At 33.6% G+C, this 14,657-nt stretch overlaps 1 protein-coding gene across 1 annotated transcript; it reads left to right on the plus strand.

The window, feature by feature from the left end:
• Positions 1 to 1,207: 1,207 nt before the first annotated feature.
• LOC130655177 (transmembrane protein 272-like) lies at positions 1,208 to 14,620 on the plus strand. Its single transcript, XM_057457899.1, has 5 exons — positions 1,208 to 3,573; positions 12,405 to 12,474; positions 12,554 to 12,664; positions 12,764 to 12,823; positions 13,188 to 14,620. The coding sequence occupies exons 1-5, from the start codon at positions 3,544 to 3,546 to the stop codon at positions 13,571 to 13,573; spliced, it is 657 nt and encodes a 218-aa protein (XP_057313882.1). The 5' UTR covers positions 1,208 to 3,543; the 3' UTR covers positions 13,574 to 14,620.
• The last annotated feature ends 37 nt before the right edge of the window (positions 14,621 to 14,657 follow it).

A 14,657-nucleotide genomic window follows, 5' to 3' on the forward strand; every position in this document is an offset into this window, starting at 1 on the left:
TGAATTATATTTACGCGTGTAATAATTTCGTGCAGTGTAGCATAATGAAGATCGTCTTATATGCATCTTTGATGTAAGGTTTCCCTTTAATAATTACGTCATTTCCTTCTGTACAATTTTGCAAGCACGTAGACTATAGCTATATTCAGCAAAACTTATTAATTATTCATGATTTTGAATTTAAAGAGGAATTGTTGTGTCTGAATACAGTTTCAATAATAATCAAAAATTGAATATTAAAATTTCAGAATATTCAATGATTTTGTTCCCCCATATTACTCAGTCCTCTTCAAAGTTCAGATTATTGCTAATGGCAGAAATCTTTAAGCCGCAGCAAAGTGAACACTTGTTGCTATTATGCTTGAGAAAATTATTGGACGATGAAATGGTAGCCTTTAATTCTTGGTTGGATTTGTTCCAATACGCATTTGTACCTGGTATAATACATCAGTTGCGAGATTAAGTTTTGATGGTCATTGCTTGAAACCATGTTACGCATTTCACAATTGTAAGATTAGTCTCTCCTGGTTTCTGTACTAGAAGTCTTTTTTTATACAGATATTGAATGCCCATTAAGCTAATCGTAACGTTAATGTACTCGGCAAACTTTAGATGTTTCAACTTCTTGAAATTTTTTCTACTGAACTCTCAATTGCTAAAATTGCTTTGGTAGGGTCACCTATACCATCAAAAAATAAAGTTGGAAATGTTAGCTCCAAATTTATTAAGTGGTGTTAAATCAATCTGCAAATCAAAGTATGGAATGTCATCAGTGTCGGGTGAAAGTTGATCTGATATTATTGCATCAAGTTATTTTTGACCCTCTAAGCAGGTATGAAACTGATAACTTCTTCATTGTAAACTTTAAAACAGTAAACAGGAAAGGTTGTCATAGGGTCCAGAATCATACAAGGTTTCTGAGTCAAAAGACCCATTCGCTACAACATTATTGGCAGCAAAGTTTTGTAATAGTCCGTTTTGTGGAAGTTTCCAAATTTGACAGGGTCAATGAAAACATCACTGTAAAGGAGGGTTTCTCTACCAACAAATGCAAAGCATCTGCTACCTTTTGTCGTCACACAATAAAATCTCTACTATGATGATTGTTCTTTCCAAGTACAGGTAAAATTATAACCGGTAAGTCTTAACATTTGCTAGCTGTTGCTGAGACAGAGTAAGAACATGCCCCTAACAAGCCTTCTTGCTATATCTTGGTTTGGAGTAAACTTGCGTTATCGGAAATATTCTGGCTATCAATATCTATTCAAATTGTGTCAGATTTTTTAATTCCACAGGTACCAGGAACAGGTACCCTATTGTTTTCTAAACTATACTTCTTAGGTTGTTTCTTCTAAGTTTGCATCTTCGACAATAAAATCCGTTGATCTTAGAATTTTTTAAAAAATTGTTTTGAATTTAAGAAAATTTTACAACGAGTAAACGATATCTCCCAAATGAAATCTGGCACGGCGCTGATGCATGTTGTTGTACTCAATATCTATTTTGGTGGTTCTGTTTTCTTGCTGCAACTTCTTATTTTTAAAACACTGTTGAACAAACCTAATCTGCTAACAAAAAGTCTCATTCCCTGTATTATTCTGATTTAAGTGATAATTTGTGGTATTTATAGGAACACTATCTCTATTTAAGATGTAAACGCCAAAAAACCAACCAATCCGATAACCTGGCATAACCTGACTTATAGTTTGAAAAAAAACACTGACTGAATCAAATAAATCATAAGTAACCATCCATTTATGTTCATAACACAGCAAATAAAATGACTGTTACTACACCTCACCATACCCTTGAGATTATAAACGTGGTCAGCAATGGTAATGATTCTACGAAAACATTACTGGCTGGTTGCATCAGGACTAATTCTACCCCCCAAAAAAAATCGTTCGAAACACTCGATGGGCAATTTGGGCACCGCGATTTAATGACTGTAGCGTTATATGTCGAAATAATGCTGGCCAAAATTCTTTAGAAAAATAGTTGAAAGCATGTAAAGAGAAAGATTTCTACATTTGTTTGCTCTGTGAACTGACAACTCTTACAAATCCATGCATTTGTATACTTTGACAAAAAATAACTTCTCTCTGAAACACTGAACACGAAACGTGGTAATACGTCAAATACTATCAAGAGTAGTAGTGATAAACCAATGATAACCAGAACATCAGCCATCTAACTGGATGGATGTTTTGGCCAAATGACCGAAGTTATTGTCGAATGATACCAAGAAAACAACATCCTAATTGTTCATGTGCCAAGAAACATGACAAAATATTATTAACCGCTTGATCACTGTGAATGGGTTGCAAATGATTTCAAGGACAAGTTTAACGAGTGGTATTCAAATCAGATAGCAAAAAGATTAGCAGACGGCGTTGAATTAAATGATATGCAAGTCAAGCTTCTATTATCTATTTTAAAGCCTCTTCATGCTGGTGGAATCATTGAGTTTTACAATGAAATGACTCCCAGCAAAGGCGTTACTATTATCAAAAGTGACCGAAAAGCTTCTGGGTTACAGATGCTGCAGATCTTGGTATACAGAAGTTGCCTTCAATCGGTCTATTTGATAAATCGATCCAATGATAGGTGACGAGATACCTTACGTCTAACTGCTATAGCCAGCTTGACAATGGAAGAGCTTACCTTGCCAGCATGGAGAAACGAAATCGGGTGTGATGAGAGTAGCGATAAAGAAGGTTGTGATTGGTTCAATCCAAGTGAGGGTAAAAGAAACGTTTTTGACATTTGTGTTTATATAATGTCATTTTTTAATTTTGTATAGTAGTTGTTAAAAGTTTTTCAAACTGTTAAAATTTAACTTTTATTTTTTGCTTGAACATTTCAAAAAATCCTGGAAATTTATCATTGGCGAAAGTTTATCCTCGCGAAATGCCAAAAATTCGCTGTTCGCGAAAGTTTATACAAAAGTACAAAATTCTACCGCTGATTCCCTGCTCATTTGGGCTGCTGACGTTTGAATTCGGATACATCTTGGAGGGCGTTAAACTTCCTAACATAAAAAAACCAATTTGCCTCCGCACCCCTCATTCCCTGGAAATTTTGCCTTTGTGATATAAGAAAAGACGAAAAAAATTCTTTTCTATCCTTGAAAGGAAAAGTGTACCCCAAATTGAACGTTCCCGCGCAATGTCAAAAACTCGAACCCAATCAGTGATTAATTGTATTTAATGGGAAAAGTTCGTTATACATTAATATTTTTCGGATTTGCGCAAATGCACCCAAGTGCTTATTCCCAAACAGCAGCTTTCCCATATAAATTTATGTTGGCTTGATGATCAAATATGTATAATGCAAAACCATCAGAGCTATTGTATTTATAAGAAAAGCTTTGTTTTAAACGACGGTACCACTAACACTTTTAAATATTGACTTTGGTAATATCTGTATAAACCTGGTCTGAATGTGCCCTGGACATGTACTAAAATAAAGTTGAAAAGAGGCATGAGAACGAGGTTGATGTCCTAGAAGCTGAGGCAGGCATCAAAAACCATAACATGAAAGATGGCGGCGGATATTGAAACAGGAAATTGGGTAGAGTAGCTGCTGTTTTCTGTTGTTTCGCATGACTTGTTGCCTTTGTGTTTATTATTGTTTTCGTAGTTCCAGGAAACTATAACCAGCATTTATTTTAGCTATACTAGGGAAGGCAACACATAAAGTAACACTAGTGAACAGGAAGAAGGAATAAAAGTATAATAACAACTGAGCATTGAACAAAATGCTAAAGCTCTAGCCCTATATGATTTATTTGCTAACAGGGGGCTGGTTATCTAATACAAACAATTAATAACAAGTATTTAAATTTTTGGTTGTAAATTTTTTGTTATATACAAAGGCCAGTTTTAAAATTTTTCTTTTCTAAATAATGTTGAGAAACTGAAAGTAGCTTGTGTAATAGACAACATAAGGCTAAATGGGCTTATTTATGTTTTTATTTTATTCTTTTAGGAATGTAGGATTAAAAATGCACTGTAACTGTTTCTCTCTCCGCCATTATCCTTTGTTTAAGAACAGGCTTTACAAATCCAGTCTATTCTCGGATCCGGGTTAACATGCTTGAAATTTTCTGATCATTTTCAACGAAAATGACCAACATATTTAAATTCAGCACCAAAATTTATGGAAACATGCAAATTTTCAAGTTTTTACACTAAGTACAACTGCCTCTATTAGTAGCCAAACTTTTGATGTTTTATGAAGAAATGAGTACACAAATTAACTGCAATGAAAATTTTTCACTGCAGTTAGATATTATGGTCAAACTACGGAAGCCGAGAAGGGACACTGAAAAAAAGAAATCGAAATCAAGAAAAGAAAATTCAAATCGAGAAAAGAAAATTCAAATCGAGAAAAGAAAATTCAAATCGAGAAAAGAAAATCAAAATCAAGAAAAGAATATTAAAATTGAGAAAAGAATAAATCAGAAGTAAAAAAAAAGCATAAATATCGGAGAAAAAGAAAAAGGTTTGAGAAGAAAATTAAAAAAGAAGTATTAATTAATTTCGGTTGACGTATTATTTTGTACCAAAACATTGATTGCAGATAAAAATGGCGTACTGTGTAGCGTGTGGATGTGAAGTCAAAACAGAGCACACTTTTTGTGGGAAATGTGGCGCTAGAACATTAGAAAACGATACATCTTGTACTCCATCGAATACGATGCCTTTGAATAGTTTTACCGAGAGTCGAGAAAAATACAGACAGAGCTTCTTCAAGCCTGGTACAAAAAAGAGACATAGTATATCATCAACAACAACATCAGCAAAACCATCATCTGCTTCTATGATGGGAACAAATAATAAGCAGAAGAACAGTTCAAAAGAATTAAAAATATCAGTGATTATTAATGTGGGCATAGCCATGCAGGATGAGTACAGAGAGATGAGAGTTGTTCGTGGGCGAAGACTTCCTCTAAAAGTATTAGAAGCATCATCTGGAACAGAAATTTTACTTGCTGCCATCGAAAAACATGGCAACCACAATCAGGAATTTTGTGCCATAGAAGATTGGGTTTTGCTCTATCCAGACTTTCAAGAAGTCATATGTATGCCTGGTAAAAGTGTTTCTTTTAAATTAAATGACTACAAGGAAGACCTTTGTAAACCATATTCCCAAATTTTATTTTACCTGTGTTTGTCATCACAATTTTATCATAATAGCAAAAAAAGTGACAAAATCAATTATATCAATAAAGAAAATACGTCCACAAGAGTCGATAATGCCTACATATTTTTGACAACAATTGACGATGTAGATGATCCATTCGGTTTACTTAATGATGGACACAGTTGCAGTTCTATCCCTTCAACTGAGTATAACAGTACACACTGTGCATTTCCTACATTTGATAACAACATCCATTCAATTGAAAATTATATTGACAATGAACCATCTTTAACAGACAAACTTGAAAACTTGCAAGCATCTCTAAAAATAGTTGGAACTGTGGAGCTTTCAGTGAGGCGGAGAAAAATTTGGCTTGACACATTAGAGAAATTACAACGTTTTTATCGTGAAGGTGTTAAACCGTTTACAATTACATTCATTGGTGAAGAAGCACAAGATGGTGGTGGGCCACTTAAAGAGTTCTTTGCAGCACTTTTTGATGATGTGAAAAAATATTTATTGCAATCAGGTGATAATGGCTCAACATTCCTGCATGACTTCGAAAAATTACAAAAAGGTCATTTCAAATTATTTGGTAACCTAGTGTCATTGGCACTTATCATGGGTTGTGCTGGACCAAGGTATTTTATGCCTTGTGTTGTATCGAAGCTCTTGGATGGCGGCACAGAAGTTTTCAAAGTTGATGACGTCCCTGATATTGACATTCAACAAAAACTTGAAAATGTATTAGCTGCCACAGACAATGCTGCCTTCAAGACAGCTATACAGCTTTTCCCAAAGAGATACGATTTAGGAGTTACAAAAGTCAATGTAAGTTTAGAAGATAAGTCATTATTTATTGACAACATCATCAGACACTGCTGTTTATCCAGTTGTGCAGAGGAAATTGCCTCATTTTTAAGTGGGTTGGATATTCTTGGAATGTTAACAATTTTAAAAACACATTACAAAGAAAGTGAAATCGAATTTGCTATTTCCAAATCATGTCAATCCTCAGATGTATTGAAAATTTACACTACAGTAGAATACACGAGTAATACAGAAGATAAATCACTATGTGAAGCAGAAGAAGACATATGTTACAACTGGACAAATTTTTTAGAAATTTTAGAGCACGAGGGATCGAAAAAAGTCAAAATTATTTGTCTGAACGAAGAAGGGCATGAGTCAAACAAAGAGCATGTAATCACTTTAAGTGATGTTGTTCAATTTTGTACTGGTTCAAAGTTTGTTTTGTCATCAATGTATGGACAAGGGAAAATATCTTTTAATCATGTCAATGATGAGCAGTTTGGGAAATGTGTCAATGTAAGCACATGCTTAATGATCCTGACATTCCCAGTAACACCAAGATACTTGGAGTCGATTATTTTTTGTTTATTCACTTTTCAACACCATGTCATGTTAGTTGCATTTTGTTATATTTTATTGCTGCAACCTAAATTCTCAAGTGAAAAAAGTCTTCACAAGAAACAGTATATTGTACTTTTTATGTTTGACATAAATTTTGTTAATGTTCATTATACAGACTCCTTTTCTTACTACTTATGTTTGACTGCACGCCAATATCATTCGACTTACATGAAAAATAGGCTTGTTTCTTGGTTAAAATTCGTCAATATAAATATATTTTTGGCTACATCATATACTACTATGTTATATTTCTATGGATGAAAATTATGTTATTAGTTTCAAATGTCTCTTTTCTATGTTCATAGTTTATACACAAAGTTTTGTTATCTGTTCAAAAATACCCTGACCATTGTGTCAATTTTTTGGTGGATATTCCATGTTCTCTGATTGTACTATTAAAATATTCAAGAAGTTCAGTATCGACCCCTATCATAGCGTTCCTGCGTTCTGAAATTACATCTCTTTGCGATATCAAGTTATGTATATGATCTTCTGATATCAAGCGTTTTTGGTCATTAGCATTAACTGTAGTTGGCAAGTAAAATAAGATATCTGGAATTCCACTCACACTGTCGTGGCGGGACTTTCGTATAAAGTGGGTATTCCATTGGTAGCGAACCTGGTCTAGTTGAGATTGTAATAAATCAGAAAACACAAACCAAACACATTCCTCATGAATGTGATTCCCCGGCAATAACACTCCTTTCTCTACCATATTCTTAAAAAAAATTATTATCCAACTTGTGAAAGATCGTCGATAGAAGGACCACCAATTTTCGATCCTTTGATTGGACAGCGATGACCCATATCTGTGTGCGTTAGCGTCTTGTGTTAAGTAACACTGCATATCAGCCATAACACCGTTTTCGGTACCACAATCTGTTCGAACTAAAAGTGGACAAAACCCCAACTCTTTTACTTTTTCTAAGAACAAGTGAGCAGGTACTAGTGGGTTGTTATTGCTTCTGGAAACTTTCAACCATAAAACTTTTTGCGAGAAACCATCAATACAACCGTGAATGGGTAGACCATATGGTTTCAGTTTATCATACCCATCCACATGCCAGCAATTGTTAGGACCGGGTGATGTGTATTCTCTACGGCGTAGACGGCGCGATCTTCTTTGTTCAGTACCATCCGGATCTAACTCTCTTAGCAGTTACATCACGCTGTCACGTGTAGCCATTATGCCATATGAACATCGAAGTAAATGCCAAAGCCCTCGGTATCCTTTCACTGCAGCTGGACCTTGTAGTTCTTGTTCAATTATACTACGTAAAACTGCCTCGTTAACATTACTACGTCTCCTTTTCAACCCAAGACTTCGTAATCGTCGTTTCAGGGTTCTCGTTGACATTAATGTTCTATGATATATTTTTAAAAACAGAACGATTGCATTGTATGGGAAATGCTTCTCAAAGTAATAAACTATCAATTCTCGCTCATCTGCTGTAGCTGGAGGACTGTCTGAGGTAGTACATAAGTCTTTTCGTGATCCACATTGAGTACAAAATAAAAAATCGTCAGATAACTGCCTACCACACTGCGTACAGAATGACATACTTGTGTAAACAATGGAGGAGAAACCGATCAGTGCCATGCTCTTATAATTTAATTTTACTTATAAATATTTTTATTCCATTTTTTTTGTACTTGTTTTTTCTTTTCTTGATTGGTGAATTTTTTTTTTTCGATTTCAATTTTATTTTCTCGATCGGAATTTTTTTTATTGTTTATAAAGAAATTTAGTTTTCAATTCAAATTTTCTTTTTTGAATTCGAATTCTATTTTTGAGATTTGAATTTTCTTTTCTCGATCCAAATTCTTTTTTCTCCCTTTAGACTTTCTTTTCGGTGTCCCCTCTCAGCTTCCGTATCAAACTCTTATAAAATTTAAAAACTTTAAATTACAATAAATCCTGTTCTAATAATCTTTTGGCATTCTAAATTTCCTATGTTATATAATTTTTGCTGATAAATCCAAATATGCCACTCATTTTTCTCAAAAGTTCCTTGTTTTCTTTTTAAAAATTTGATAAGGTTAACCCGGATCCGAGAATTGACATCTCATTGCAGTCTGTGATTTTTATTTTTTTTTGCCTGTGCCATGCACATGTCCATGGTTCTTAATGCAAAATGAAAATGTTTTGTCACCTTGCAACTTATATAGTTAAACCGTCTAAGTTTTTTTTTTTTTATGCTTAGCATCTTATCCTAGTATTTTTAAACTTTAATGGTGTGTATGAATGGGTCCAGTGAGCTTAAGAGACCCCAGTAATGGACAGGAGATATTGCACACTCATATCATGTTAATCCTTTTTTTAGAATTAAGAATATGTTTTAATGAGCGCTAAGAGAAGCATGTTAATTTGTGCAGCACCCTACTTAAAAGTCTAGATTATGTAATTCACTTCCTTTTCCATTTTCTCCCTTGTTTCAGATTGTACTGTGAACAAAATAATATATATCCTAACATAGTAAAAAAGATCGAGCTTCCCGAAACATGCAATAAAAATATAAAAAAAATTTTTTGTTTGCAAGTCTTCTTAGGCCATAGGTTGTTTTTGCTTCACTCGTCTGCCAGAATTAGAGATGTTCTCAACATTGTTTATGTCAGTGTCTTTCTCATCAGGCATGACATTTGTGAATGAATCCTCGCTGGCATCTTTGTCACTGTATGGAATGTTTTCGTTGCAGTCACTGTCTTATTCTGATTCCTGTAGAGTTGGCAGATCATTTGAACTCTGTTTATGTGTTGTACTAATTGTCACTGTTGGTTCAGATTCTTCTTACAACAGTGTGTTAACTTTTTGAATGTCCTTGGCATTTCTTAGTATGCTGAACCTGAATTGCCACTATTTGGTCCTTTTTTAAATATGATGAGCTCAGTGGTAGTACGATAGCTTTGGTCGAAATACTGTTTCTGGATTTCCTCCATTAACAATTTTTTTCATTGGTGAGTTTGGTGAATCAGTATGCTCTGTTTTAATGTCCTGGTTGCTGGCAAATTTTTTCTTTATAATGCGTTTGACTATTTTTACTGATGACTCAGCTATAATCTGCTAGATTGATGGCAGAAGGGACTGTTGTGTGTTTGAATTCTCACTTTTTTGAAATTGTTCAAATTTGTAAGAGTCGTGTTGTGGTCCATTGTCTGAGACCTGTCTTTTCATTCATTTTGGACTAAGAACTGGATCGTTTCATTTCGTGTGTGTTGGCTGCAGCGTGTCTATTTGCATTTTTGCTGGAATAACTACTCCTTATAGCCCTTTAATATTTATTTGTGGACCTTTGTTAGCTTGCTCGACTTTCCCAAAAGGCTTCTGGACGACAACCTGATTTTGTGTTGGGCTATCCTGTGTTTTTTTTCATTTAATGGTCACTGAAGTTAACATCTTAGCAGTCTCTTGCTGCACTTTCACAATTTGTCACATATCATTAATCAAATACAGCTAGTCATTCTTGTGTAGTCTTTTTAATTATGAATTATTCAGAATATTTATACAGGATATAGCCACTTATGTATTGGAAACACTGTTGTCAATATAGGTCCTGTGTTCTGAATGTATAAATTACGTTTCAAGGGCATTGCCTACCCACTTTTAATAGGCTTATACAGTAAATGTTAAAACAAGCTCTGAGCTAGTGAAGATGTTTTAAAGATTGCGAATGGAACAGTACTACATATAAATACTAAAACCTGGTAAATGCTTAAATACTATAGATAACAGGTTTACTTCGTAGTCTTAAACATATACCCGATAATGAATTAACCTCGTTGAAAACAAAATTAAGAAGTACTTGTGAAAAATGTAACAAGATTGACATTCCATATAAATATGAAAAAGTAATTGATAACTTATCAAACAATAGAAATATTATCGCAGTGAAACAAGACAAGGGAAGAGGGGTTGTAATCTTAGATGCAACCAAGTATGCTGATAAATGTATGGAATTGTTAAACACTGATCAGTTTAAAAAGCTTCCAAATGATCCTACAGCAACAACAGAAAAGAAGATACAAAATGCCCTTAGGAAGATTAAATCCAAACTATCAGAAAGTGAGTACAAACGATTATACCCAACAGGTTTCGCACCAGCGAGATTCTATGGTACTGCGAAAATACATGAATTACAAACAAATGGAACAGTGAATGATTTACCTATACAACCAATAATCTCTAACATCAATACAGCTTCATACAATCTTGCTAAATACTTAGCAAAACTTTTATCACCACTAAGTACATCTGAATACACTGTTAAAAGCACCAATGAGTTCATCACACATATAAAACAACAGTATGTACCAAGAAACTCAGAGCTTATATCATTTAATGTCACTTCATTATTTACTAACGTTCCTTTAGACTTCACAATTGACATTATTCTTAAGCAAATTTACACCAACAAGGAAATTAAGACGAATATACCTCAACAACAAATGAAAGAACTTCTTATACTTTGCACGAAGAATGTTCATTTTAGCTATAATAACAAAATTTTTATACAAACTGATGGTGTTGCAATGGGATCGCCGTTAGGCCCAGTTCTTGCAGGTATATTCATGGTTCAGTTAAAAAGAACAATTCTACCATCCTTAAAAGTTCACATGAGCCCATGGAGAAGGTATGTTGACAACACTATTGCGTACATAAAAGAAGGTTCGATAGATTTTGTTGTGTCGAAATTGAACAATTTCCATAACAACATTAAATTCACATATGAAACAAAGCAGAATAGTACTATTGCTTTCTTGGATGTACTTGTAATAAGGGAAGAATTTGGAATCCAAACCACAGTATATCGTAAAAATACTAATAACAATATATATCTTCATTAGCAGTCGTTTGCGCCAACCACATGGAAAAGAAGTACATTACAAACCTTAGTGTCTAGAGCATTCAAAGTATGTTCCAACGAAGAGCATTTACAGAAAGAAGTTCTACACCTTAAGAAAGTGTTTAGAGACATAAAGGCTATCCAAATTGGGTTATTGAACAAACAATTGAAAAGGTTAAACATTTGAACACAGCAGTACAGCCAACTCAACAAACAGTATCAAATACTGATATCGAAGAGCATTATTTGATGTTACCATATAAAGGAAAATTAGGAGAAACGACTATAAAGTCATTACGTAACAAAAATGTTGTACCTGCAAACAATACATGCAAAATTATCTACACAGGAACAAAACTAAGTTCGAAATTTAATGTTAAAGATAAGATTGAGAAAAAACACAAACATGACTTGATATATAAAGCCACATGTCCTGATCAAAATTGTGAAGCTATGTATATAGAAGAAGTAGGTAGAAGATTTGCAGAACATCACAGACCACCATGGACTAATAAAAAGTCACATTTGGTTGAACATGCACAGAAGTCTGGCCACCAAAGTATCACCATAGACGATTTCGAAATTCTGTCTGGTGGCTATAGAAACAACAAATTCAAAAGAAAGTTGGCAGAAGCATTACATATTAAGCACGTTGAACCAACCTTGAATGTTCAAGAACAATCAGTCCATTGAATTTGTTGAATTAAGTTGTTATATTTTTTATTACTGTTTTTATATAATATATATGTATGCATAGAAACGCTTACTTACTGTAACATTTTAACTTTTAATTTGTAAAAAATATACACTCTGATGATGTCTACTGGAATGTGTAGACGAATATATAGTTTTTAAAGAAAATCGTTTTACATCCCTCTGATTTTCAAAATGATCAAGCTTCTGGTTATTTTATTTATAATCAAGTTGTATGCCCGAAATGATATTTTCCAAGATAACATGTAACTTTTTTGTTTTGTTTAGAATCTAAATGCTGACAGTTCACCGCCAAGTTATGGTAATGATGAACCACCAGCCTATGACAGTGTGGCAGGTTTGTATGGATATGCTATTGACACTTTGTATTATTTGTTATGTGACCTCTTTGAGAATGGTAATTATCTATTTGTTAGATCGTCCTCCAACATATGAAAGTATATTTGGAGAAGTAAGACAGGCGAGAGAAGAATCGTCAGGGACTGTTGACTTTTTAAAAAAGGTGGCAATTCTGTTTATCTCAACAAGTAGGAGTTTAATATATTATCGCATCTTTTGTTTTTTTTGTTTGTGTTACTTCAAATTGAAATGTTTACTTTACTCGTGGTTGATGTTGTTATTTTTAGTTGGATGCACAATCTGTTTAGCAATATTTCTTGCTATACCTATTGCTTGTATTGTAATTGGTAAGTTTTTTATTATTTAAAAATCTCATATGGCTACGTTAAGGGACGGCCAATTAGGGATTTAATATTGTAAGTTTTCAAAAGAAGATACTGAGTATTACTACCTTCTCAAAAAATAACATTTGTACTTTTGAAGTCTGACAATCAGTCTCTTTGTCTTTGAGCTCAGGGCATGTCCTGGGCAGGATTTTAATTATTTTTCCATATGCTGCATGAAAATGAATAGGAACCTTGGCTAGCTCGTATGATATTACAATAAAGCAAAATTCATTTCGACTGTTGTTTTGCGAGGTAGCTTACGTATGCGTACTTATGCGTCTTGTTAATGTATGCGTACTTATGCGTCTTGTTAATTTACCTTTAGGCGTAAAGTTTAAAGATGATTGTCCTGTTGAAAAATATATACCCATCTATTTGATCGTTTTGGGTGCATTTGGTGTCCTGCGGAATATTGTTGGTTTGTACTCACAGGTAAAGAAAAGGTCCGAAGGATCCGATTCGGATGACGATGATTCCAAAAAATCTCTATGCGAGCGCACTATTGACTGTTTTTTAATTGGCTGGTTTATTGCTGGTAATGTATGGATATATTCCGTATATGAACCGAGTTCTGATCCCACGAAACATAACTATTGTGATCAGACATTGTATTTATTTGCTTTTTGGTTAACAACGGCGTCCTATATTTTCATTGGATTTGTTTGTTGCTGCATGTGCTGTGTAGCGTTTTGTTCAATTTTGATGGAATAGATTTTTTGTTTGTTTTGTATCATATCGCGCAGCAACGAATTTCGTTTCTTAAATTTCCCATATTTTAATACATTCTGTTTTGTAAATAAGTATATTCATATACTTATTGGCTTTCAGTGTAGTCAAACATAAATAAAAAACAACAAATACATACATAATATTTTTATATTTTTATCGTTGATAACATTAGAACGAGATTAAACATTAAGGATCTGATACCTATCCTTAATGTTTGAAAGCATTCAGGCTGAACCTAAAATGTTTTTCACTGACTCTTCTAATAAAATAAAAAGCGTCGTTTTCTTTGTCTTCTCAAATCGCGAACTAAAAAAAAAAACATTGAGAAGAAATTAGAACAATTTTGCTTTAAATGTAATTAATTTATTGCTTTTTTGGTGATTTCGGTGTTTAGACATCAGATAGTAATCCCTTATAAATAAAGTAGGGTTAACGGAGGCAACAAGCTTGTTTGCCTTGTTTACGTCAGTCATAAGAATTTTTGTATTTTTAGATGCATGATTTAGTTTTTAAAAATAATTTGTCGAATTAAAATTGGCTAAAGGCGTGAAACAGAATATTTTGATTGGTTATTCTGCTATCTTTTATTGTGATGATATTTTTTATTTCCTTCTAACAAATGGGAACACTTTAAACGAGAAAACTTGTCAACCAATCAGAAATTATCAATAAATTTTTTTCCGTCACTTTCTGCTGGCATAATTATGCATGTATTTTTCTTCCATTTTTGTCTTCTATATTTATAATGATGTCTGGCTGTCTCTGAGCGAGTATTCTCGACCCCAAAGCTCTTTACCTTCAAAGTTTTATCTCAAAAAAAATCTGGGGACGAGAATGAGCTGCAAATAGATACGGGTGATTTCCGTGAATTTTCCGACGGACTGACGACTGTTTCTTGATATGTGCTTTCTTATAAAACGAAGCAGTGTTATATCAAACTCCTATTGTACATTATAGTAGATTGTTATAAAATTTTACAAAGTTTCTGTGTTGTTGTACAAGATATATTTGAATTATAATTTTTTTTTTTAGTTTCCTAATTAAAATTGAACCGCGCTCACCAAAT

This window comes from Hydractinia symbiolongicarpus, chromosome 8 (assembly GCF_029227915.1).
Source record: "Hydractinia symbiolongicarpus strain clone_291-10 chromosome 8, HSymV2.1, whole genome shotgun sequence".
NCBI lineage: Eukaryota > Metazoa > Cnidaria > Hydrozoa > Anthoathecata > Hydractiniidae > Hydractinia > Hydractinia symbiolongicarpus.

Excerpts from the sequence above, each read along its gene's own strand:
- LOC130655177 (XM_057457899.1), top strand. The coding sequence starts at position 3,544 with ATGGCGGCGGATATTGAAACAGGAAATTGG. Across the intron at positions 12,475-12,553 it reads AGCCTATGACAGTGTGGCAG|ATCGTCCTCCAACATATGAA; the intron begins GTTTGTATGGAT and ends TCTATTTGTTAG. Across the intron at positions 12,824-13,187 it reads TATTGCTTGTATTGTAATTG|GCGTAAAGTTTAAAGATGAT; the intron begins GTAAGTTTTTTA and ends ATTTACCTTTAG.